Source organism: Garra rufa, chromosome 15, assembly GCF_049309525.1.
Source record: "Garra rufa chromosome 15, GarRuf1.0, whole genome shotgun sequence".
NCBI classification, from domain to species: domain Eukaryota; kingdom Metazoa; phylum Chordata; class Actinopteri; order Cypriniformes; family Cyprinidae; genus Garra; species Garra rufa.
In genome coordinates, this window is record NC_133375.1 from 16,441,255 (window position 1) to 16,465,231 (window position 23,977).

The 23,977-nt window shown below is 36.7% G+C and overlaps 1 protein-coding gene across 2 annotated transcripts in view; it reads left to right on the forward strand.

The window, feature by feature from the left end:
• The window catches only part of fgd (faciogenital dysplasia), an 84,366-nt gene that overhangs the window by 54,768 nt on the left and 5,621 nt on the right, over positions 1-23,977 (forward strand). For both annotated transcript variants that reach the window (XM_073818965.1, XM_073818966.1), the window contains exons 5-17: positions 4,243-4,338; positions 6,798-6,934; positions 8,572-8,728; positions 9,294-9,432; positions 12,357-12,415; positions 12,676-12,822; positions 15,257-15,349; positions 15,434-15,513; positions 15,747-15,777; positions 17,363-17,464; positions 17,734-17,787; positions 17,868-17,969; positions 22,314-22,442. In XM_073818965.1, the coding sequence (XP_073675066.1) occupies positions 4,243-4,338; positions 6,798-6,934; positions 8,572-8,728; positions 9,294-9,432; positions 12,357-12,415; positions 12,676-12,822; positions 15,257-15,349; positions 15,434-15,513; positions 15,747-15,777; positions 17,363-17,464; positions 17,734-17,787; positions 17,868-17,969; positions 22,314-22,442 (1,326 nt within the window). The remainder of the gene's footprint in view (positions 1-4,242; positions 4,339-6,797; positions 6,935-8,571; positions 8,729-9,293; positions 9,433-12,356; positions 12,416-12,675; positions 12,823-15,256; positions 15,350-15,433; positions 15,514-15,746; positions 15,778-17,362; positions 17,465-17,733; positions 17,788-17,867; positions 17,970-22,313; positions 22,443-23,977) is intronic.

The window sequence follows — 23,977 nt, forward strand, 5'->3', positions numbered from 1 at the left end:
CAGACCTGCAGACTCTTGTGGAGGTCAGAGTGAGCTGATGGACGGGTGTGAGAGTGTGTGTCCGCTTAGTCAGGGCCGAGAGTGTTTTTGTGCCGGTAAGGTGTGACAGGAATGGAGCTTTGTGTCCGCGCAGCAGGAGTCGCCCATATTACGAGCACACGCGTTCACCAAACACACGCCCTGATACCACGGTACACGCCACAAACTGCCGTTCTGCTGTGGTGCGCAGAGCTGGATTCTTCGTGCTTTGTGTTCACATCCACACACACAGAGCTCTGGTCTTTCCTGTGTTTCCTGGCGTGAGCAGCACATCTGCTCGTAGGAAAGGTGTGTGGTGTGTGCTTTGTGAACAGCTGACGTGTTGATGTGTTTTTAATAGCATGCTGTCACACAGGATGTGGGATGAGCTGCCAGAGTGTTTGTGCGCTGTTATATGAGTGTGCATGCAGCGCGTCTTCATCATGCGTTCATGTACAGTCGTGGCCAAAAGTTTTGAGAATGACACAAATATTAGTTTTCACCAAGTTTGCTGCTAAACTGCTTTTAGATCTTTGTTTCAGTTGTTTCTGTGATGTACTGAAATATAATTACAAGCACTTCATACGTTTCAAAGGCTTTTATCGACAATTACATGACATTTATGCAAAGAGTCAGTATTTGCAGTGTTGGCCCTTCTTTTTCAGGACCTCTGCAATTGGACTGGGCATGCTCTCAATCAACTTCTGGGCCAAATCCTGACTGATAGCAACCCATTCTTTCATAATCACTTCTTGGAGTTTGTCAGAATTAGTGGGTTTTTGTTTGTCCACCCGCCTCTTGAGGATTGACCACAAGTTCTCAATGGGATTAAGATCTGGGGAGTTTCCAGGCCATGGACCCAAAATGTCAACGTTTTGTTCCCCGAGCCACTTAGTTATCACTTTTGCCTTATGGCACGGTGCTCTATCATGCTGGAAAATGCATTGTTCTTCACCAAACTGTTGTTGGATTGTTGGAAGAAGTTGCTGTTGGAGGGTGTTTTGGTACCATTCTTTATTCATGGCTGTGTTTTTGGGCAAAATTGTGAGTGAGCCCACTCCCTTGGATGAGAAGCAACCCCACACATGAATGGTCTCAGGATGCTTTACTGTTGGCATGACACAGGACTGATGGTAGCGCTCACCTTTTCTTCTCCGGACAAGCCTTTTTCCAGATGCCCCAAACAATCGGAAAGAGGCTTCATCCGAGAATATGACTTTGCCCCAGTCCTCAGCAGTCCATTCGCCATACTTTTTGCAGAAGATCAATCTGTCCCTGATGTTTTTTTGGAGAGAAGTGGCTTCTTTGCTGCCCTTCTTGACACCAGGCCATCTTCCAAAAGTCTTGTCCTCACTGTGTGTTCAGATGCGCTCACACCTGCCTGCTGCCATTCCTGAGCAAGCTCTGCACTGGTGGCACTCCGATCCCGCAGCTCAATCCTCTTTAGGAGACCATCCTGGCACTTGCTGGACTTTCTTGGACGCCCTGAAGCCTTCTTAACAAGAATTGAACCTCTTTCCTTGAAGTTCTTGATGATCCTATAAATTGTTGATTTAGGTGCAATCTTAGTAGCCACAATATCCTTGCCTGTGAAGCCATTTTTATGCAACGCAATGATGGCTGCACACGTTTCTTTGCAGGTCACCATGGTTAACAATGGAAGAACAATGATTTCAAGCATCACCCTCCTTTTAACATGTCAAGTCTGCCATTCTAACCCAATCAGCCTGACATAATGATCTCCAGCCTTGTGCTCCTCAACATTCTCACCTGAGTTAACAAGACGATTACTGAAATGATCTCAGCAGGTCCTTTAATGACAGCAATGAAATGCAGTGGAAAGTTTTTTCGGGATTAAGTTCATTTTCATGGCAAAGAAGGATTATGCAATTCATCTGATCACTCTTCATAACATTCTGGAGTATATGCAAATTGCTATTATAAAAACTTAAGCAGCAACTTTTCCAATTTCCAATATTTATGTAATTCTCAAAACTTTTGGCCACGACTGTAAGCTAGATTAACCTGGGCGAAGAACAAGATTTGAAAAATGTTGCATGAGACTTATTTAAACTAATTGACCTAATTGTCCACATTTTTGCATGGTTCAACTTTGGTCTGACAGACATATGCTTGAATGTCACAAAAACATTCCATCACAACATCAAAAGAACTAAGTATTTAGTAGGCATTTTTAAATGTGACCCAGGACCACAAAACCAATCATAAGGGTCAATTTTTTGAAATTGAGATTTAAACATCATCTGAACGCTGAGTAAATAAGCTTTCCATTCATGTATGGTTTGTTAGGATCGGACAGTATTTGAAAATCTGGAATCTGAGGGTGCAAAAAAATCAAAATATTGAGAAAATCGCCTTTAAAGTTGTCCAAATGTAGTTCCTAGCAATGCATATTACTAATCAAAAATTAAGTTTTGATATATTTACGGTAGTCATTTTACAAAATATCTTCATGGAACACAATCTTAATATCCTAATGATTTTTTGCATAAAAGAAAATCGATCGTTTTGACCCATACAGTGTATTTTTGGCTATTGCTACAAATATTCCCGTGCTACTTAAGACTGGTTTTGTGCTCCAGGGTCACATATAATGCTATGGACTTTTTCAATGGTTTTCAATAAAATCCTGAATTAAAGGTAGTACTATTTACAATTATTTAATGTTACAGCATGTTTTCAAAGAACAGTGTGATAATAAAAGATGGGGGGAACATGCTTTTAAATATAATTATCATAATAATAAATAATCACAGTGCTAATACTAGAATTATTTTTATTCATGCACAATATATTTCTTCTTTTGTTTGGGGGGTAAAATATGACCAGAGGGGTGTTCCATAAAACAAATTTACCAAATAAGCCAGGCTTATTTTAGTTAGTCTGACTTATTGTCATTTGATTTGGCTCAAAATAAGTCAGACTATCTGAAATAAGCCTGCCTTATTTGGTAAACTTGTTTTATGGAACACCCCCCTGGACAGGTTACAGTCGTCCATATACCATCAACACTGAAAAAAAATGCTTGTCTTACTTAGATTTTTTGTCTTGTTTCCAGCCAAAATATCTAAAAATTCTTAAATAAATAAAAAAAAAATTCTTCAGAAAAACAAGTCAAAATTAAGTGTGTTTGTGCTTGAAACAAGCAAAATAATCTGCCAATGGGATAAGAAAAATAATCTTGTTTTCTGTTTGAAATAAGATTTTGTTTGCTTTCCCCATTGGCAGATTATTTTGCTTGTTCTAAGCAAGAACAAGAAAATAATTTTCACTTGTCCAGAAACTCCTCCTCGTTTTAAGAATTTGTAGATATTTTGGCTGGAAACAAGACATAAAATCTAAGTAAGAAAAGCATTTTATGCAATGAAAACGTCAAATAGAATGTCTGAAAAGCACAGTTTCATCAATCTGTCAATTTGCAATGGACGAATTAACATATGTCTGTTTTTTTAGATTAGCTCATATCCATATGTTTTCAGCTGATCTGTATTTGTGATGTTTCAACCACTCATATACCACTTATTAATAAATCAGCAGCAGTTTATCCATTAAAAAAACAATTATTTTGACTAAAAGGATGATTTAAATGTTCTCAGGTTAATTTTTTTTCTTTTACTTTTAAACCCTCTGGTACTGTTTACAGTACACTGGTACACTTATATTACTGAACATAATTAGGCCTTTGTGGTTAGTTTTCTCAAAGAAAATGTTTTTTTTTTTTGTGGTAATGAGCGGTGTTTGCTAAAGCTTTAGCTATGTTGTTCTGCTGGAGGCTTTAGTGTATTCAGTACTTGATTGACAATGTTTCCTGCTGTTCTTTGTAGGAACATGTTTGTGTCAGTCAAGCGTACTGTATGCCAGACAAACAGTGGATGTTAATGTGTTGTTGTGTTGTCAGGCGTATCTGTGTGACACATTTCCTCAGATCTGCTGTCCAGTGTGTGCTGACACAGCAAACCCATTTTAATAAAGATATATTGTCACATTACTAACTGATAGACATCATTGACTTTCCTGTAAGTTGTTGTGTAAGTGTTTAAGTGGTAAAACACTGGTTGGTTTTGTCATTTGAAGGAAGTTTTTTTTGTCTCCCAGGCGTGTGGCATTTCTAAACGAGGGTGTTTGTCTTTTTTTAGTTTGGTGAGTGGAACTGATGTGCCTTCCTGTCTTTTATGCCTTTGTCTCGCTCTTTCTGTGTCTCAGGGTTTGCCGTCTGAGTCTCAGAAGCTGTTGAACATTGCTAAAGAGTTGCTGCAGACAGAAGAAGCGTATGTCAAAAGGCTCAACCTGCTGGACCAGGTAACACACACGCAAACACACAAACCCGGATCATCAGTCCTCCGTTTCCCCTTTCGTCTGCGTGCTGCATTTGAGTATTCAGAGTTTCTCAGTATTTACATGGAAGTGAATTGTAACTGTGGTTGTTTTGTGTTCGTACACTTCCTGTTTCTGACACTTCCTCTTCATCTATTTCCTCTACAATCAATGATTTTTGATCTTGTCAAACTGATTCGTTACGACAGAATGTCATCAAGGCCAACCCGTAAACCCACAACAAACTCTCAGACCACTAAATAACCACTGTCTCCAAAAAACACGGTTTGCATTACGCTTGACAATAAACCTGGTGAGAAGCAGTTGCTCCTTTTTTGTTTTTCTTGTACTTTACCCCATTGTTAATGAGAGGTGCACTGAATTCAATGTCTTTCTCACCTGAAGAAAAAGATTTACTGTAATTATTTACTTTAATTTGATTTATTCACCTTTTTTAATACATTGAGTCAATTGTTCATTTAATTATAATTTGTTATTTAGATTATTAGGTAAAAATTGGAGAAATCAGCTGCAAACCAAATTTCCAATGACGAGTAAAATAGCTGGTTGATATCGCAAAATATCAGGAGCTTGATGTGCACTGCAAAAAATGCTTTTTTTACTTTTTTGTTATTTAGATTTTTTGTCTTGTTTCCAGCCAAAATAATTTAAAAATCTTAAATCAAGAAGGATTTTCTAGACAAAAATAAAGTGAGTTTTTGCCAGTGGGTTAAGCAAAAAAAAATCTTATTTCAAACAGAAAACAAGATCATTTTTCTTACCCCATTTTCAGATTATTTTGCTTGTTTAAAGCAGAAGCACACTTTATTTTGACTTGTTTTTTTCTGAAAAACAAGAAAATAATTTTTCTTGATTTAAGAATTTTTAGAAATTTTGGCTGGAAATGAGACAAAAAAGTTTTAAAAAGCATTTTTTTGCAGAGTGAAACGGAGGTGTCTTGTATCGTCCTGGAGGGCACTGCAATAAGGCTTATCTTACTTAGTATTTTTGTCTTGATTTTAGTCAAAATATCTAAAAATGTAGATGCATTTACCTGATGAGCAAAAGGACATAATATATTTACTCTTGTTTTAAGCAAACTGCGCTTAATTTAGTTTTTCCCCCCTGGAAACAAGACTAAATATTTCATGTTATTTTTCTTATTTAGTAAATGCATTTTAGCTTAATCATTTTTTGATATTTTGACTAGAAACAAGACAAAAATACTAAGTAAGATAATATTTTATTGCAGTGCGGTTTATTCTGCAATAACAGTTGCCTGCACTGCAAAAAATGCTTTTCTTACTTGGATTTTTTGTCTTGTTTCCAGCCAAAATATCTAAAAATTCTTAAATCAAGCTGGATTTTCTAGATGAGTAAAAATGATTTTCTTGTTTTCAGAAAAAAAAAGTCTAAATTAAGCGAGATTTAAGCAAACAAATTCTTATTTCAAACAGAAAACAAGATTGTTTTTCTTACCCCATTGGCAGATTATTTAGCTTGTTTCAAGCAAAAATGCACTTCATTTTGACTAGTTTTTTGACAATTTTTACTCGTCTAGAAAATCCTTCTTGATTTAAGAATTTGTAGATATTTTGGCTGGAAACGACAAAAAATCTAAGTAAGAAAAGCCTTTTTTGCAGTGTGGATGTACATTATCATGCTTATTACATGGCTACTCGCCATATAAGACATTACATAGAAACAAAATATTAGTTTGAGTGGAAATATTTTATTAGCTTGTTAAAATCTTCCATGAAGATTCTAAGAAACTGCTTTGAGTCCAGACAAATTAACAAATTCAGACTATTTGGATATTTAATATATGGACATGAAATATTGATTTGAGAAGAACGCATTTCAAAATCCTATCTATTTATAATCTAATAATGCATTTTAGTGTGTGACTCAATGGTTTTAGCAACCAGGCGAACGCTTCAACAGTATTACCACAGACCTGCTATTAATACTAAAGTCGTCTGGTTTCATTTTACAGTAAATACAGGCGATAACTGAGGTGCATTTGTATGAAACCAGAGAGCGCAGAATGTGCTCATGAAAGGAAGAAACGATTGTCCGATGGAGTATCAGATGGGTTTGAATTTCTTTATTCTGCTGAGTTTTAGAAAATAGACAAGCTGTGCAAGTCCATACAGTGCAAGCTGCTGACCAACACCATGAAGCTCTAAATAGTCTGCTTTCTAAAGCATTCAAATAAATGTTACTCCAGTTTAAACAAGTTACATAAATTGATTGTCTCTATCCTGAGCTATAAATTGCTCACAGTAACCCGTGTGTGTGTGTGTGTGTGTGTGTGTGTGTGTGTGTGTGTGTGTGTGTGTGTGTGTGTGTGTGTGTGTGTGTGTGTGTGTGTGTGTGTGTGTGTGTGTGTGTGTGTGTGTGTGTGTGTGTGTGTGTGTGTGTGTGTGTGTGTGTGTGTGCAGGTGTTTTGTGCTCGTCTGACAGATGCTGGTATCCCTGCTGACGTCATCACAGGAATCTTCTCCAACATCTCCAGCATCTACCTCTTTCACCACCAGTTCCTGCTGCCTGAACTACAGACACGCATCACACAGGAGTGGTGAGACACACTCACACACACACACACACACCTTGACGGAAACATTTTCAGAACAAAGTGTGTTGGGTTTGAGATGATAAATGAGTATTTGATGCTCAGTACTTGGTGTAACGTGTTCATAGTTCATGTAAATGATGTTTCCTCTGTCTGGACACCTGTCTGAACTTCATACATGCACTGAAACCACCAAACAACAGTTGATTCAAACACACTTTTTTAGTTTTATGATGCTTCATTAAATGTTTAATTTTAATGAATGAATTGAAGTCTTTTCTGCTTACCAAGGCCGCATTTATTTGATCAAAAATACAGTAAAAACAGTAATATTGTGAAATATTATTGCAATTTAAAGTAACCATTTTACTCTCATGAACTGATTCTTTCATCAAATGTGACCCTGGAGCACAAAACCAGTCTTATACCAGTGGGTATATTTATAGCAATAGCCAAAAATAAATTTTATGGGTCAAAATGATCAATTTTTCTTTTACGCCAAAAATCATTTGGATATTAGTTTATTTATATAGCACATTTCATACACAATGGTAATTCAAAGTGCTTTACATAAAAGGAATTAAAATAATCATTAAAAATAATTACAACAATAAAAACAAGAAATGTAAAAACTTTTAAAGTGATGTCAGAATTGATTTAAAATGAATTAAAACTAATGATTATACATAAAAGTGCAATACACTGCACAAAAATGCTTTTCTTACTAAAAATTCTTAAATCAAGAAGGAGTTTGTAGACGAGTAAAAATTATTGTCTTGTTTTAAGAAAAAAGTCAAAATTGAAAATAATTTAAGAAAAAATTTAAGAAAAAAACTAGTCAAAATTAAATTAGTTTTTGCTTGAAACAAGCAATAATAATCTGCTAGCGGGGTAAGAAAAATAGTCTTGTTTTCTGTTTGAAATAAGACTTTTTTGCTTACCCCATTGGCAGATTATTTAGCTTGTTCTAAGCAGAAACAGTTTAAAAAAAAAGTTTTTTCTTAAAACAAGACATCATTAAAAAACAGATAATTTTTACTTGTCTAGAAAATCCTTGATTTAATTTTTTTTAGATATTTTGGCTGGAAACAAGACAAGAAATCGAAGTAAGAAAAGCATTTTTTGCAGAGTATTAAGTAAAGATCATGTTCCATGTAGATATTTTGTACATTTTCTACTGTAAATATATATAATGAAACTTAATTTTTGATTAGTAATATGCATTGCTAAGAACTACATTTGGACAACTTTAATAGCGATTTACTCATTATTTAGATTTTTCAAATTCCAGATTTTCAAATAGTTGTATCATTTTCATATGTCTAACAAACCATATGGAAAGCCTATTTATTCATTTCAGATGATTTATAAATCCCAATTTCAAAAAATTGACCCTTATGACTGATTTTGTGGCCCAGGGTCACAAATAATTAAAAAACACAGGTTACCAGTGTGATTGAGTCTTAAACACTGCCTTGTACGGCTTGAGCAGAGAGATTTTATTTCATAATATAAGTAATAGGACATTAAAACTGAAGTATACCCTAATGAATCAGGATTTTGGTGTTAGTATGAGTGATAGGAGAGACATGACACCAGCAAAATATGTAAGAAATCAACAATGTGTTGTGCGTCTTTCTCAGGAGCTGTAATCCACGCATAGGGGACATCCTGCAGAAGCTGGCCCCGTTCTTGAAGATGTACGGCGAGTACGTGAAGAACTTCGATCGTGCCATGGATCTGGTGAGCGCATGGACGCAGCGCTCCGCTCAGTTCAAAAGCGTGGTCCAAAACATCCAGGTCAGAGCCGCCGCATGATATCATATGTGTCCCACATGATTTAAGATAAACTGCTGGTGGCCTCTCTCTCTGAACACATCTGTGTGTGTGTGTGTGTGTGTGTGTGTGTGTGTGTGTGTGTGTGTGTGTGTGTGTGTGTGTGTGTGTGTGTGTGTGTGTGTGTCTCTGTGTGTGTGTGTGTGTGTGTCTCTGTGTGTGTGTGTGTGTGTGTGTGTGTGTGTGTGTGTGTGTGTGTGTGTGTGTGTGTGTGTGTGTGTGTGTGTGTGTGTGTGTGTGTCTGTGTGTGTCTCTGTGTGTGTGTGTGTGTGTGTGTGTGTGTGTGTGTGTGTGTGTGTGTGTGTGTGTGTGTGTGTGTGTGTGTGTGTGTGTGTGTGTGTGTCTCTGTGTGTGTGTGTGTGTGTGTGTGTGTGTGTGTGTGTGTGTGTGTGTGTGTGTGTCTGTGTGTGTCTCTGTGTGTGTGTGTGTGTGTGTGTGTGTGTGTGTGTGTGTGTGTGTGTGTCTGTGTGTGTCTGTGTGTGTCTGTGTGTGTGTGTGTGTGTGTGTGTGTGTGTGTGTGTGTGTGCAGAAGCAGGACGTGTGTGGGAACCTGACGCTGCAGCATCACATGTTGGAGCCGGTGCAGCGGATTCCCCGCTATGAGCTCTTACTCAAGGACTACCTGAAGAAACTGCCCGCCGGCGCTGCAGACCGGAGAGATGCTGAGAGTGAGTTCAGAACACACACACACTGCAATACTCACATTTACACTTCATTTACTTATTGTACATGAATGTATGCCATTCTGATAATAGAAATATAGATGCATTTTATGTTTGTGTTTAATATATTTGGATTTATTCATATAAATTATTGTGTAAGTAATCACAAATTAGATTTCTTCTAGACAGCAAAGTCTGTTATTGATTTATCAAGGGCTCAAATAATTAAAAATTTGAATGTTGCAATTAATAAAAATGTGAAATACAATGTAAAATATGTCTTACATCGAAAAACCTTGGGAAATGCACATCAAAAATAAATTGTGACAAAATAAATATGTGACCCTGAAGCACAAAACCAGTCTTAAGCAGCGCGGGTATATTTGTAGCAATAGCCAAAAATACATCGTATGGGTCAAAATGATCGATTTTTCTTTTATGCCAAAAATCATTAGCATATTAAGATGTTCCATGAAGATATTTGTACATTTCCTGCTGATTAGTAATATGCATTGCTAAGAACTTCATTTGGACAACTTTAAAGGCAATTTTCTCAATATTTAAACATACATCAATGGAAAACTTATTTATCTATTATTTAAATCTCAATTTTAAAAAAAAGGCTTTTATGACTGGTTTTGTGGTCTAGGGTCACATATGTAATGAAATAATTAAATACATAATGAAATGTTGCAATCAATAAATAAAAGCATCATAAACAGTACATATACAAATAAAAAATTTTTTTAAGAAAAATGAAAAAAAACACCACCTAAAATACAATGATATATGGCTTGAAATAAAAAAACAACATCAAATAAACTACTATTCAAAGTGATTTTTTTAAAGATGTTTTTAGTGAAAGAAGAATGTTACCAACATTCTGCTCACCAAGCCTGCATGTATTTGATTAAAAATACAGTAAAAATGTGAAATATTATTGTCACTTAAATCAGCTGTTTTCTATGTGAGTATCTGTTCAACTGTAATTTATTCCTGTGATGCGCAGCTGAATTTTGAACATCATTAGTCCAGTCTTTTTCCAGTCCATTTCTGATTATTAGCAATGCTGAAAACAGTTGTGCTGCACAAAATGTTTGTGGAAACTATCATACAGTTTTTTTTTTTTTTTTTTTTTTAGGATTCACAGATAAATAGAAAGTTCAAAAGAACATTATTTATTTGATAGAAATCTAATGTAACATTACAAACATTCTCACTCTCACTTTTCATCAATTTAATGTGTTCTTACTATTGAACAGTGGTGTACCAGTAGTGGAGACTGTGACTTTCGCTTGTCACAGTCATGATGAGACTCTTTCTCATGCGTGTGTTTGAGGCTGATTATTTGCAGTAATGATGGCCTCACACCCTGTGTTTAGCGGGGCACGTCCGCTGGTGTTCATGTGTGTCATCTTTATGAAATGCTGTTGTGACGCAGCACCACTGTTCACAAATGCTAATAGAGCTCATTATAATAATGATACTGTTGCTGGATGAGTCTCGACACGTGCGGCGCAGACGGCAGACAGATGCTGGTCTATTTCTGACATACGTGTTTCTGCCGCTCACGTCCGCTATAGACTGTTTTAAGGTGTTTTTCACATGCCATTTCACAGTTTAATTACAAATAATTAATACATTCAGCTTACAATTCATTTATATACACTACCACTCAAAGGTTTGGGATCTGTATGACTTGTAATGCTTTTAAAGAAGTCTCATCGAGACTGCATATATTTGATCGAAAATACAGCAAAAACAATAATACTGAAAAATGTTATTACAATATAAAATAATAGTTTCTATTTTAATATACATTCAAATATATTTTTCCTGTGATGCAAAGCAGAATTTTCATCAGCCGTTGCTCCGGTCTTCAGTGTTGCATCATCCTTTAGAAATCATTCTAATATACTGATTTATTACTAAAATTATCGATGTTGGAAACAGTTGTGCTGCTCAATTTTTTTTGGAACCTGTATTCAGGATTCTTTGATGAATAACTAGTTAAAAAGAACAGCATTTATTCAAAGTATTAAATCTTTTCTAACAATGTAAGTCTTTGCTATCACTTTTTATCAGTTAAACAAATCCTTGGTGAATAAAAGTATTAATTTCTTTCAAAAAAAGAAAGAATCAAAATTTGCTGACCCCAAACTCTTAAACAGTAGTGTATATTGTTAAAAAAATATTTCTATTTTAAATAAATGCTGATCTTTTTAACATTTTATTCATCAAAGAATCCTGAAAAAACTTATCACAGGTTGCAAAAAAATATTAAGCAGGTTTGAAGTTTCCGACATTGATGATAAATCAACATATTAGAATGATTTCTGAAGGATCATGTGACACTGAAGACTGCAGTAATGATGCTGAAAAATTCAGCTTTGATCACAGAAATAAATTCGATTTTAGTGTATATTAAAATAGAAACCCTTATTTTATGTTGTAATAACATTTTTGATCAAATAAATGCAGTCTTGATGAGCATAAGAGACTTCTTTAAAAAACATTACAAGTTGTACTGATCCCAAACTTTTTAGCTGCAGTGTATGTTTACATTTTATAGTCCTATTGATTGCAACATCCTAAAACATTAAATAATTTCATGATGTGCTACCATTCAGTCAAAGGTTATTTAAAGAACCATCTCTTTCTTACCGTTTTATAATCTGAAGAACCTTCTTTTGCCACAAAGATCCTTTTGTGAAACAGAAAGGTTCTTCAGACGTTAAAGGTTCTTTATGGATCCATTTAAACAAAGTGTAGTGTACTGACTCATATGTGTGTGCTTTTATGCTGCACAGGGAATTTTGAGATAAGCATTTGAGACGAATGAATCCTAAATCAGTTCTAATCTTCTGAACTGTTTTGTAATGATGTTTAGTGAGGGTGTGTTTAACTGGTTGTCTGTGTTTGTGTGTCAGATGCTCTGGAGCTGATCTCCACTGCAGCAAACCACTCCAACGCTGCCATCAGGAAAATGGTTAGAGCCGTATTCATCTGTTCTGCCCTCCTCCTCCTCCTCTTTCTTCTGTGTCTCATTTAATCTCACAGACAGGATATGCTGTTTCCATTTCCTGTCTATGTGTGTGAAAAGCTCCCCTGGGTGAAAGTGCTCTATATCACTCTCACTTCTCTATCGGTCTCTTTCTAATGCTGTCATGTAGCCGCTCACAGTTCTTCTTTTCATCTAATGAGTTCATGAATGCAAATCATTACAAATCTGTGTGTGTGTCTATGCAGGAGAAGATGCACAAGCTCCTGGAGGTGTATGAGAAGTTGGGCGGAGAGGAGGACATTGTTAATCCAGCTAATGAGTTCATCAAAGAAGGCCACTTAAAGAAGATGTCAGCTAAGAACGGCACCGCACAGGACCGATATCTCTATCTGGTGTGTCCTTTTGCTCGATTTGGGCTTTTTAGCAGCTTATGTTCATAGTGTATTTCTAACTCGTCTTGCATCAAGGTTTATCATGGGTTGTGAGGTCTTGAGACAAAACAAGAAGCACTGGCTGATTTGAAAATGGACTTCTCATCGTTTGTGATGCAATCTAGGAAAACCCCACACATGGTCAAATTTGACCTTTATTAGGTTTTGATACAATATGAAATACTGCATCATTATACAAACAGACTAACGTGTGTTTATCATGGGCATAGTCTCTGACCTTTTGATTACCCCTTGTGTTTACATTTAGAAAAGCGGCTACATTGTTGCGTGCAGTAGTTCACACAGGACTGGTGGGGAATGTGCGTTGATACACCTTTATTAAATATGTTACGTTGTTTGTTTCGATAGGCTAGGTCAGTGGTTCTCAATCCTGGTCCTGGGGACCCCTGCTCTGTCTCCCCTATTTAACACACCTGATTGAGATCATCAGCTCGTTAGGAAAGAGATCCATGAACTGAACTAACGAGCTGATGATCTCAATCAGGTGTGTTAAATAGGGGAGACAGAGCAGGGGGTCCCCAGGACTGGAATTGAGAACCACTGGGCTAGGTTATCTGTTTTTGTGGTGTTCAGAAAAAGCACCTTTGCAGCGTGTATTTAAGAGAAAGACACAGCTTGAGCTTGCTGCAATAAATCGCTATTTTTCTGCACTAAACGAGTGAATTTTGCCAAGATATTTTCAGAGATGATCAGAGATAAATGTTAATTTAAAACCTAATTTTGACCAAAAAATTGGCATTCAACCTATTTTTCAATTTTCCTGAAAATGTCCCATCGTGACATCCGATGGGTTTTCCCAGATCGCATCACATTTTCTCATTTACTGTTGTTTGGAAGACAAAAGGAGATGTTTGGCAGAATGTTGATGCTGCTCTTTTCCTCATACGATGTAATCAACAAACATAACAAAAGAAGTGCTGAACCTTTTGTTCAACTTTTGTTTAACTTGAGTGCTGTGTTTTTGAAATGACGTTTAATGCGCAAGATGCTGCAAAAGACACGAGAGCAACAGTCAAACATGTACGTCAAGCACGTTTGCATAGAAAAACGATGGAAAAATGCCAGTTAGTTTTACGAAAATTTATAAATCACAAATATTTAACATTTAACATTTGTCTGTTGATTATGTAAAGCTAAAGTCAAAATCACATGACCTGTGAAGACTTGTATGTAGTGCATATGTGACCCTGGAGCAAGTAAGTCTTAAAGTCCTCCTGAAATCAAAATGAAAGTTTTTTGGCTTTTAGTATGAATATATTATCCTTAAGATTATCTATAAGCTAGTGTGCTTCAAAACAACGACGAAATTCACGTTTACAAGATATGGACATTCAAAACTTACAGTCTCGTCATTTCCGCCAATATGAATCAACGATTTTGATGATATCACGCTGCACTTCAGTTTCTCATCAAGCGTTCTGTCCAATCAAATGCTCTCTAGAGTCCGTATTGTCCCGCCCCCTACACAGAGACTCAATAACACGGAGCAGATCCTATGCGCTCATATGTGCGATCGGCATGTATTAAACTACACAGCCTCAGCATGATTATGAGTTTCATATTGAATCCGTGGGGTAATTTATTAGTCTGTGGCTGTCATAAGCTACAAATGCGGCTTTTCCGAGTTTAACGGCTCTGGCTCGAAGAGATATAAATGAAACGCTATTGGCTATTCAAAATAAGTGGGCGGGGCTGGGCGATATGTTTTTGTTTCAGTTAAAAGCACGTCACCACATAGAATAACGCTGCGTGTTTCAAGGCACTTCAGTGGACCTTTAAGTATCACGGGTATATTTGTAGCAATATCTAAAAATACATTGTATAGTTCAAAATTATAGATTTTCCTTTAATGTCAAAAATCATTAGGATATAAGGTAAAGATCATGTTCCATGAAGATATTTTGTAAATTTCCTACTGTAAATATATCAACATTTAATTTTTGATTAGTATGCATTGCTAAGAACTTCATTTGGACAACTTTACAGGCTATTTTCTCAATATTGAGTTTTTTTTTTTACCTCAGATTTCAGTATCTCGGCCAAATATTGTCCTATCCTAACAAACATTTATTCAGCTTTCAGATGATGTATGTTTAATTTTAATAAAAAAAAATGACCCTAATGATTGGTTTTGGGTCACATATGTACTATTATGATACGTTTATGCTTGTATGCTTTAGATGTATGGAAAAGAGCAGCTTCAACCTTCTGCTAAACATCTGACTTTATATTCTGTGGAAGAAAGAAAATCCTAAAGCCTGTTGCTGTTATTTGCTCATTTATTGCCGCTTTAAGTCAAACACATTTATTTGATGATAAATATAGAGGTTGCGTATGATGATATTGATGAAGGTGTGTGTTTGTGTTTCTCCAGTTCAATAACATGGTGCTGTACTGTGTGCCCAAGCTGAGGCTGATAGGACAGAAGTTTAGCGTCAGAGAGCGAATCGACATCGCAGGGATGGAGGTATGATTCAGTCCAATGTTCATCTGTGTGTTTGTCTCTGTGTCTTCATCTCATCATATTCTGATGTCCTCATGTTGGTCAAAGGTTCAGGAAAACGTCAAGCAGAACGGCCCTCACACTTTCACCATCATCGGCAAACGGCGCTCGCTCGAGCTGCAGGCCAGGTGAACAACACTCAGCCCCTACAGCACTTACACATAGCTGACTGATCGTGATATCTCAGCTTTACAACAATATCCAAAGTATATCACAGTATTTACCACTAGAGTTGAATTAAGAGGCACTTCAAACATCATAACCCTTATTCTCACAAAGACTTATGTTGAAAAAGTATAATAAAATATGTTCATGAATGAGTCTCTGGAGTGTGATGTGTGTTTATGTCTGTGATTGACAGGACGGCTGAGGAGAAGGACGACTGGATAAAAGTGAGTTATTCTCTTTGTACAAATGATTAGAGTCAGAGTAATGGCTGAGTCATATATTGTAAAAGAATACACTGAAGTGTGAACGTCAGTTTTAGACACACATTTGCTTATTTTTTTATAATTAAATAAAATGTATTTTAGTTTAGGTGACTATAGAATGCAGTTAGCTGATGATTTTTTTTAAACCCACTGAAGTAGGACTAAGTTCGTCTTTAGATGTAATTTAATAATTACCTCTGTTGTTATTGAAATATGGTATAGTACTGATGAATGTACTGACAAGTATTTAAGGTTTAACTAAAATATGCTTAGATTCACTTTAAGCTGATGCATTTAAATATATCTATAATTATACACGTTTGTTATGACGAAGTTGCCATTTAATGTAATATCAAATAACATTACAGTAAAAATTATAATTACTTATAATACTATAATGACTGGAGTACTTTACAGTACATGTGCTTTAGTATATTAGTCAACACAAAAAATAAACGTACTTCGAAACACAAGAAATAAGTATTAAGATGTGATTTCAAATGTACTTTAAATTAAAATTGAATTTGACATTACAAGGTGCACTTTTAAAAGCGTATTTAAGTGTGTTAAAAACACTCATGGACCACAAAACCAGTCTTAAGTAGCACAGGTATATTTGTAGCAGTAGCCAAAAATACATTGTGTGGGTCAAAATTATCATTTTTTCTTTTATGTAAAAAATCATTAGGGTATTAAGTAAAGATCATGTTTCATGAAGATATTTTGTACAGTTCCTTCCGTAAATATATCAAAACATAACTTTTGATTAGTAATATGCGTTGGTAAGAACTTCATTTGGACCACTTTAAAGGCAATTTTTTGCACCCTCAGATTCCAGATTTTCATATATATATATATATATATATACTTTAAAATAAGTTAAGTACACTAAGTTTAAGTACACTACAAGTGCACATTTCAGTTGAGTTGATAAGGGATTCTGGTATCATTTCAGCACAACTGCAGTTGTATTTCACTTGTTATTTTTATGCAATTCTATCTCAAAGTCATCATGACAATATAACTGACTGCATCTAATGACGCTATAAGAAAAATTACCCTTGACTCATGTTCATATTCATACTGTGATTGTTTAGTTTCCCTCTAAAATTAGAGACTTTTCATCATTAAGTCAATTTGTCATTAAGATAATTGTGCCACACTACCTCCTCATGTATGTGGATGTCTCATGTTGACGTGATAGTTCAGCCAAACCACGAAAACCCTGTCATCATTTGTTTACCATCATCTTCTTTCACTTTGCTCTGTGGAACACTAAAGGAGAAATCACTCTAATGGCATATAATGACAGAAGTCTGGATGTGAAAGCAACATGAAAGGATCATACGAGTGGTTCATATGACGTATGCAATATCTAGATGCTCTGTTTGAAAACATACTGAAATTTAAGTGGTTCTTCAGTGAATATCGTCTGCCCATGCTCTCAGTGCATACAGCAGAGAAATGGGAACTAATGGTTGTTTAGAGTCAGTTCACATGTGCCTTTTCCAGAGCTGAAGCGTTGATCATCCTCATCTGTTTGTAGGTGATCCTGGCGACGATTGAGAAGCACAAGCAGAACAGCGAGACGTTCAAAGCTTTCAACATCTCCTGCAGCCGCGATGATGAGCACACGCCTGACACGCCGGTAACTCAACGCTCAATCCTTCCCATGTTTCCTGTGGTCTGTTGTTGAGTGCAGCCCCATTAGTCACACAGGAATGATGAGTATTTGGGATTTTTCCTTGGTTTTGGAGTGACAGCTTCATCCATTGAATCATATAGTGGTCACATGACCAACACAATCCTCACGATCATCATCACACAAACACATTCACACATCACATGACTCTTCTGAATAAATGTGTGTCTTTGCCATGTGTTTAACGGCTGGTGTGTGTTGTGTTTTGATCGCAGGGCCCGTGGAGCAGCCCAAGCATCTGTGAGATAGACGGAGCTCCACATGAGAGGGTGAGACACACACATTGAATCTAATAATATGGGCTAGACATCACTGCGTGTTTGTTAACCTGTGTGTTTGTGATCTGCAGAAGAGCTCAAAGAAACGAGAGAAGGAGAGAGAAACATGCAAAGGCTGCAACGAGACCTTCCACTTCACCAAACGCAAGCACCACTGCAAGAGCTGCGGCGCGGTACGTGTGACGCACACATACTCACAATGAAGGGCTTGAAGCGGTCCTATTATGCTTTTTCACTTTTTGAATTTTAGCCAGTGTGTGGTGTGTATGTTTGGGCATAAAAAACATTTTTTCTCAAAGTCCACTCCAAAGAGAAATATGGTTTTAAAAAAAATCCCTTTTCAAGAACTACAGCGAATGGCTACAGCCTTTGTTTTCCGCGTGCTATGATGTCACGACGTAAATCCCGTCTACGGAAATTCACACCGTTGGCGGGTGGGGAGGGGCGAGGTGCCTAACTTTAGTGATGTAGCGTGGACAGCCGCTTCTGGCAGGGCGGCTCGTATAAACGCGAGCATTGACTAAAGTGTCCGCGAACTGCTCCGGTCTCCGTGCTGGAGCCTTGCCATTGACGTGTGCGATACAGAGGGTCCAAACCACTGATCTATAATAGAGAACCGGATTGCTCATGACGTCATAAAAGTGAAGCCACCGCGCCGCCATATTAGTGTTCCCTAGTATTCCCATACATTCTATTGAATGAATAGGAAATTATACGATTTTAATGAGAAAACATCACATAACAAGTCAGCGTCACTGTACATTTTCACAATGAAAACGTTATAAGCATGTAAACTTTTTTTTGTTTAATGTCGGGAATTCCCCCTGCTTATACGTTCATATAGCCTACAGCAGCGGTTCCCAACCAGGGGTCGTGACCCACTAGGGGGCCTCAGTGATCCTCCAGGGGAGCCGCGAGATATCTTAAAATTAATTTAAATATTATCCTATAATTGTTTAATTTTATTATTAATATGCTAAATGAAAATAATAAAAGCACAGCCTCTCTCGTGTTCTGTGATTGATTGCTTCAGACTCGGCGCACTTATCCTGACTGAATGGCGGCTCAAAACTTCCAAACGCTGTACGCAAACTACTGTTACGTCTCTCGGCTGCATGCATGAAGCAAACCGTTGTGCGAATGTAAAGGTAAAGACGATTAGTGTAACAATAACGAACTTGCGCGTGCCTAATGTATAACACTCGTGTATGTCAGAGTCGTACATTAGACACGCATAAGTCCGCTATTGATTCACAAATGCGCATATGCGCGATCTCCTGGCTCTATCAAATGTTTTTGTGAGTGTGTTATAATGGGTGCTCACTATAGAAGAGGAGTGAGGCTCGGTGTTAATGATGGCATCGTCGGCAGGGGGCGGGGGAAAGCGATATTGTTGTTAAATAATTAATTCATAACGAATTAATGAACTGTTGCCTACCGTTTCCACCAGTGCTTAATTTGAGCCGGATCCTGTTCCGGAAAATGTCCGATTTTGGATTTTTGCGTTCTGGTATTTGTTTTTAAAGATCCGGCATTAACAAGTGCTTTTATATCGTGACAGTGCGTGCGTGCAGACGAGACAGAGCAAGCGCGGGTTTATGTAGATGTATTTGGAGAATGTGTGTTGGTATTTTCGACCAGTCAGCTTTTTTAAGTTCAAAATCGCTCTCATTGATTGCTTACTGCTTAAACCACTCTCTCCAAACGCATTTAATGAGCAGCGTTTAGAGAGAAAGTGTAATATCAGAAATAATACCAAATCAACCGAAATATTATTATGTATTAACATTATAAACACTATAAACAGCTATAAGTGAGTTACCCTGACTCCAAAACGAATCATTTAAATGTAACGGTATTCAGAACAGGTCAGGAATGAAACTAAATATATAAAGTTAAGAAACCAAAACAAAGCGAAACTAAAAATAGCAGGCGTTGGGCTCACGTACCTCTGGAATTCTGCACAAATCCAAGTGTTTCCATATTCCCAGTGTATTTGAATGATAAACTGTTATTTATAATGTAGGCTTTGTATTTGATGGTTCTTTCGATGGAAAAAAATATATTCTCTTTTTGTTCCAAGCTCTGTTCGTTATAGTAAAACCATGAGAAAGGCATATTTGGTGTAGTTTATTTAATCTAATTTAATTAAAATTATTTCGATTTCTTTCTGCTGTTTTTGTATGCCTCATTCATTAATGTAAACGAACTAGTTCGTGTAATTCGTTTGGAGTTTATTGTAATGGCTAAAAACTTCCTTGTCATTATTTCCTCATAATAATAATAATAAAATAAGTAAAGATGCGGAAATTGAAAGCATGCATTTCATTTGGCTATATAGCGTGATTAAGTGTGTGTTTTTCACGAGCGGGTTCCTGCTGCTGCAGTCCAAAACAAGGGGATCCACAATAAAAAGTGGCTCCAGGGAGGGGGGTCAGTAGAAGCCTCCTTTAGTGATCCGATGGGTTTTTGTAAGAAAAATATCCATATTTAAAACTAAGCATCACTTTAATCTAGCTTGCGCTAACAGTTGTGCACAGAACTTGCTGCTTTCAAAAGGGGCGTGGCAGGACTGAAACGCGTCTAAGCTGTTGACCAATCACAGCGCAGTGGGACTGCTAACCAATCACAACATGTTTGGTTTTTTGGAAGGCGGACCTTCATCAAACCCGGAACTAATTGAGCCATTTGTGCCAGACTGGGGAGAAAGCTATTGTAACAATGTAAATTATGTGAAAAATAATGCGTTTTTTTGAACAACCAAGCATGAGAACATGTTCTAGTGCACCCCCAAAACAATATAAAGAGCATAATAGGACCCCTTTAATATGTATGAAGGTAAAACGGTAGCAAAAATCGAGAGCTTGTTGATATGAATGTGAGAACTTGTCATATTAATATTTGTGTTTGTAAGTGGAAATTTGCACTCGCAGCTCTGATCTAAAAAAAGCTGAATCTTTTGATTTGCACACACAGACAATGATCAAAACACCTGTGCTTTTAAGCTGAAGTTGCTGATTAGTTACAAATGTGTAGAATTACGATCACATAAAGAAAATGACACACACAGATGTGTACGACATATTGTGCACTTTATTTCAGTTTCACTGTACTTTTAACCAATAAAATAATTGTACTACATTTTAGCATAGTTCTGTTTAGTTCATTTGAAGAGATTTTGGTACTAAATAGTGTGCAATAATTATGATCCATGAATGGCCATTTAAAATGTAACACAATTAGTGTAGTATTTAGGGTTAAAATAGAGAAAATGTTTTTAAAATTCCAGTGCAAAGAGACAAATTAGAGGCATTTGGTGGCCAGCAAGATAATATTCATATGTAATGTCATGGTTTAACCACTAGATGCCCTTATGGCTTTTTAAGAAAGACGTGTATTTAGCTCTAGTTGCTCAAAACAGTATTGCCTTTTATTACTGCTTATTTTTTTAGATTTTACTTTTTAATGTACATTTAGGTATTATCAAGCGCTTGATTTTTATAAGTTGTTTTTTAATTGTTGCATTTAAAAGGGTTAATTAATGACATCTCATGTTATTGTATGAAAATCACAGAAGCATAAGCACAAGTGAATATTAATAAAGGCAAGCAAATAAGGAATTTAACCCAATAAAGAAGTTTCAATTATTAAAGAAAGATAATAAAAACTACAGAGTTACGTTGCAACTCTGGTTCAGTGATATTACTCTGCAATATGCATCAGGATATACACAGTGTTGGGGTAGCGGCAGCGCATTACAAGTAACACAGGTTACGTAATAATATTACTTTTTCCAAGTAACTAGTAAAGTAACGCATTACTTTTTAATTGACAAGAAAATATCTGAGTTACTTTTTCAAATTAGTAGCGCCAGTTACTTTTTCCCCTCATTTATTGATCAAAAGCTCTCCTGTCCTCATGTGGAGACAAACTGAGAGTAAGACGTTACTGCAGTTCTAGAATAAATGTGAACATGCATTAATTCATCTCACTCACTCGACACTCACACACACGAAATTCAACACAAACCTGCAATAATTAAATATGTTAAATAATACAAATATCCTTTATGTGTTTAATCCAGTTTTATTAACCGATGTCTTTGCTGCCGACCTTCGATGATCCAGTCATCCACACTAATTAAATTAATAAAAAATTATTCAAGATAATCTAACATTTCTTTTCCTTTTTTTTATTGCTGAAGAGTTGACATTTTTTTCTTCTGCGGTCTACTGTAGCAAATATGTCGTAAACACTTGCGTCTGTCATTTTGTTTATTTGAATGTAATTTTACACATTTGTAGCTATTAACACAAGTGTTTTGATCATTGCCTGTTCAAACTGAAAGATTCAGCTTTTCAGATCAGAGCTGTGAGTGCAAATCTGAAATTACAAATACGAATATTAATATGACAAGTTCTCACATTCTGATCAACAAGCTCTCAAGTTTTGTTACTGATATACCATCGTAAACATGCCATACTGTGTGTCCTGACATGTGCCGTGTTCATCTGCAGGCCGTCTGTGGGAAATGTTCGAAGGTGTCGGAGAGCAAGAACATCCGCCTGTGTAAGCAGTGTTATGAACTCCTGCAGGGAACTGAAGGGACAGCAGGGGGCGGCACTGAGCCCAAGAAAAAACTTGAGGTGAGATCTGGGGCCGTATCAGGCACGTGCAGAGGGGGGGCGGAGGGTGCTCAGATGCCCAAAGTGCCCTTCTGTCAGAGGGCTCCTGCAGGTCCTAAAAACTCCTCAATTTAGTTGTATCAAATTTAAGGCCATAAAAAGTTTGAAATATGTTAAATAGTATAAGAAAATACTTAATTATAATTTAGGAGGTCGTACATTTGGGGACGGAAAGACGAGAATCGCGATAGGGCTGGATTAAACTTCAAAAGGCAATGATGTCATTGAATAAATATGCACGCTGTAGGTTTCAAAGTCAAAACGCGGCACTGATGTCTTTATATGAATGTATCTGAAGGGAACCGACTGTCCTCAGAAACGTGTCGTTGGCATTTTCATTTATTGCCTGATAAACAGCGTTAATGCTGATTTGTATACAGCCGTTACTAGGGAAACCTTAATATTTCAGCACTCTTGTGACAGAGAATGACTTTTTCTTTTCCACATTTTTTCAGCTCTTTATGGTCAAATTATTGCAATTATCGACCTACGTTGTTATGCAGCAAACACAGAGTTGTAAATGTGAAAGAAGTTAATGTGCCTTCTAAGAATCTAAACAAATAAGACAGTATTATTTATGTTTTAAATAAATATAATAAATGATCAACTCGATTTATCCCTTTTAATGGTATAAAGGCTGAAATTCCATCGTGTAAGATATTTTGTTTTGTTTTGTGTGAAGCTGTATCTGAATTATAAATCATGCCATTTTATGCCTTAATTTTCTACCGATACATTGTCAAACGGCCCCTGGGGTATAAAGCCCCTCAGAGTCTAATTTTAGTCTAAAGTGTGTTAAAATTCTTAGAATGAAGAAATTTTACTCTTATTCCTAGACTGAAAAATAAAAAGGATTACTAAAGGTTCCTAAGTGTTAAGACTAGGTCTCAGCTCCTAAATTATTTAAGAGAGCTGGAGAGGTCTGCTAACCTAGGAGTGACAAGATGGCAGCAAAGAGGAGGAGACAGGCACTGCGTCCGAAATCGCATACTTCCCTACTATATAGAACGCGAAAAACAGTATGTGAGGCGAGTAGTGTGTCCTAATTCATAGTGTTGGAAATACAGTAGGTGAGAAGTTCCCGGATGACCCACTGCTTCCGCCCGAATTCTGCAGTACGCACCCGATGGACACTTCAGGCCTCAGGAGAGGGGTCGTTATTCGCAAAAATGGTGGAAAGTGGAGACGCGGCGGATGTAGTACGTCCGAATTCCATTCATACTACCCATATTCATACTATATAGAACGTACTGTTTTAACGGTCATGAAGTACGTTTGAATTTAAATGTAGTACCTACCGAAGCAGTATGCGATTTCAGACGCAGCAATACACTTTACAATGAACATATGACGTGTTGGAGTTATATGGTGATATGGAATTGAAAAAACAATACAAACTTGATCATCAGGCTTTTTTTTTGTAACTGATAAAGTAAGGTAGTAATAACGTTTTTTCACTGGAAAACTGGAAAAATGCATCAGTGCTCTGGTGATGA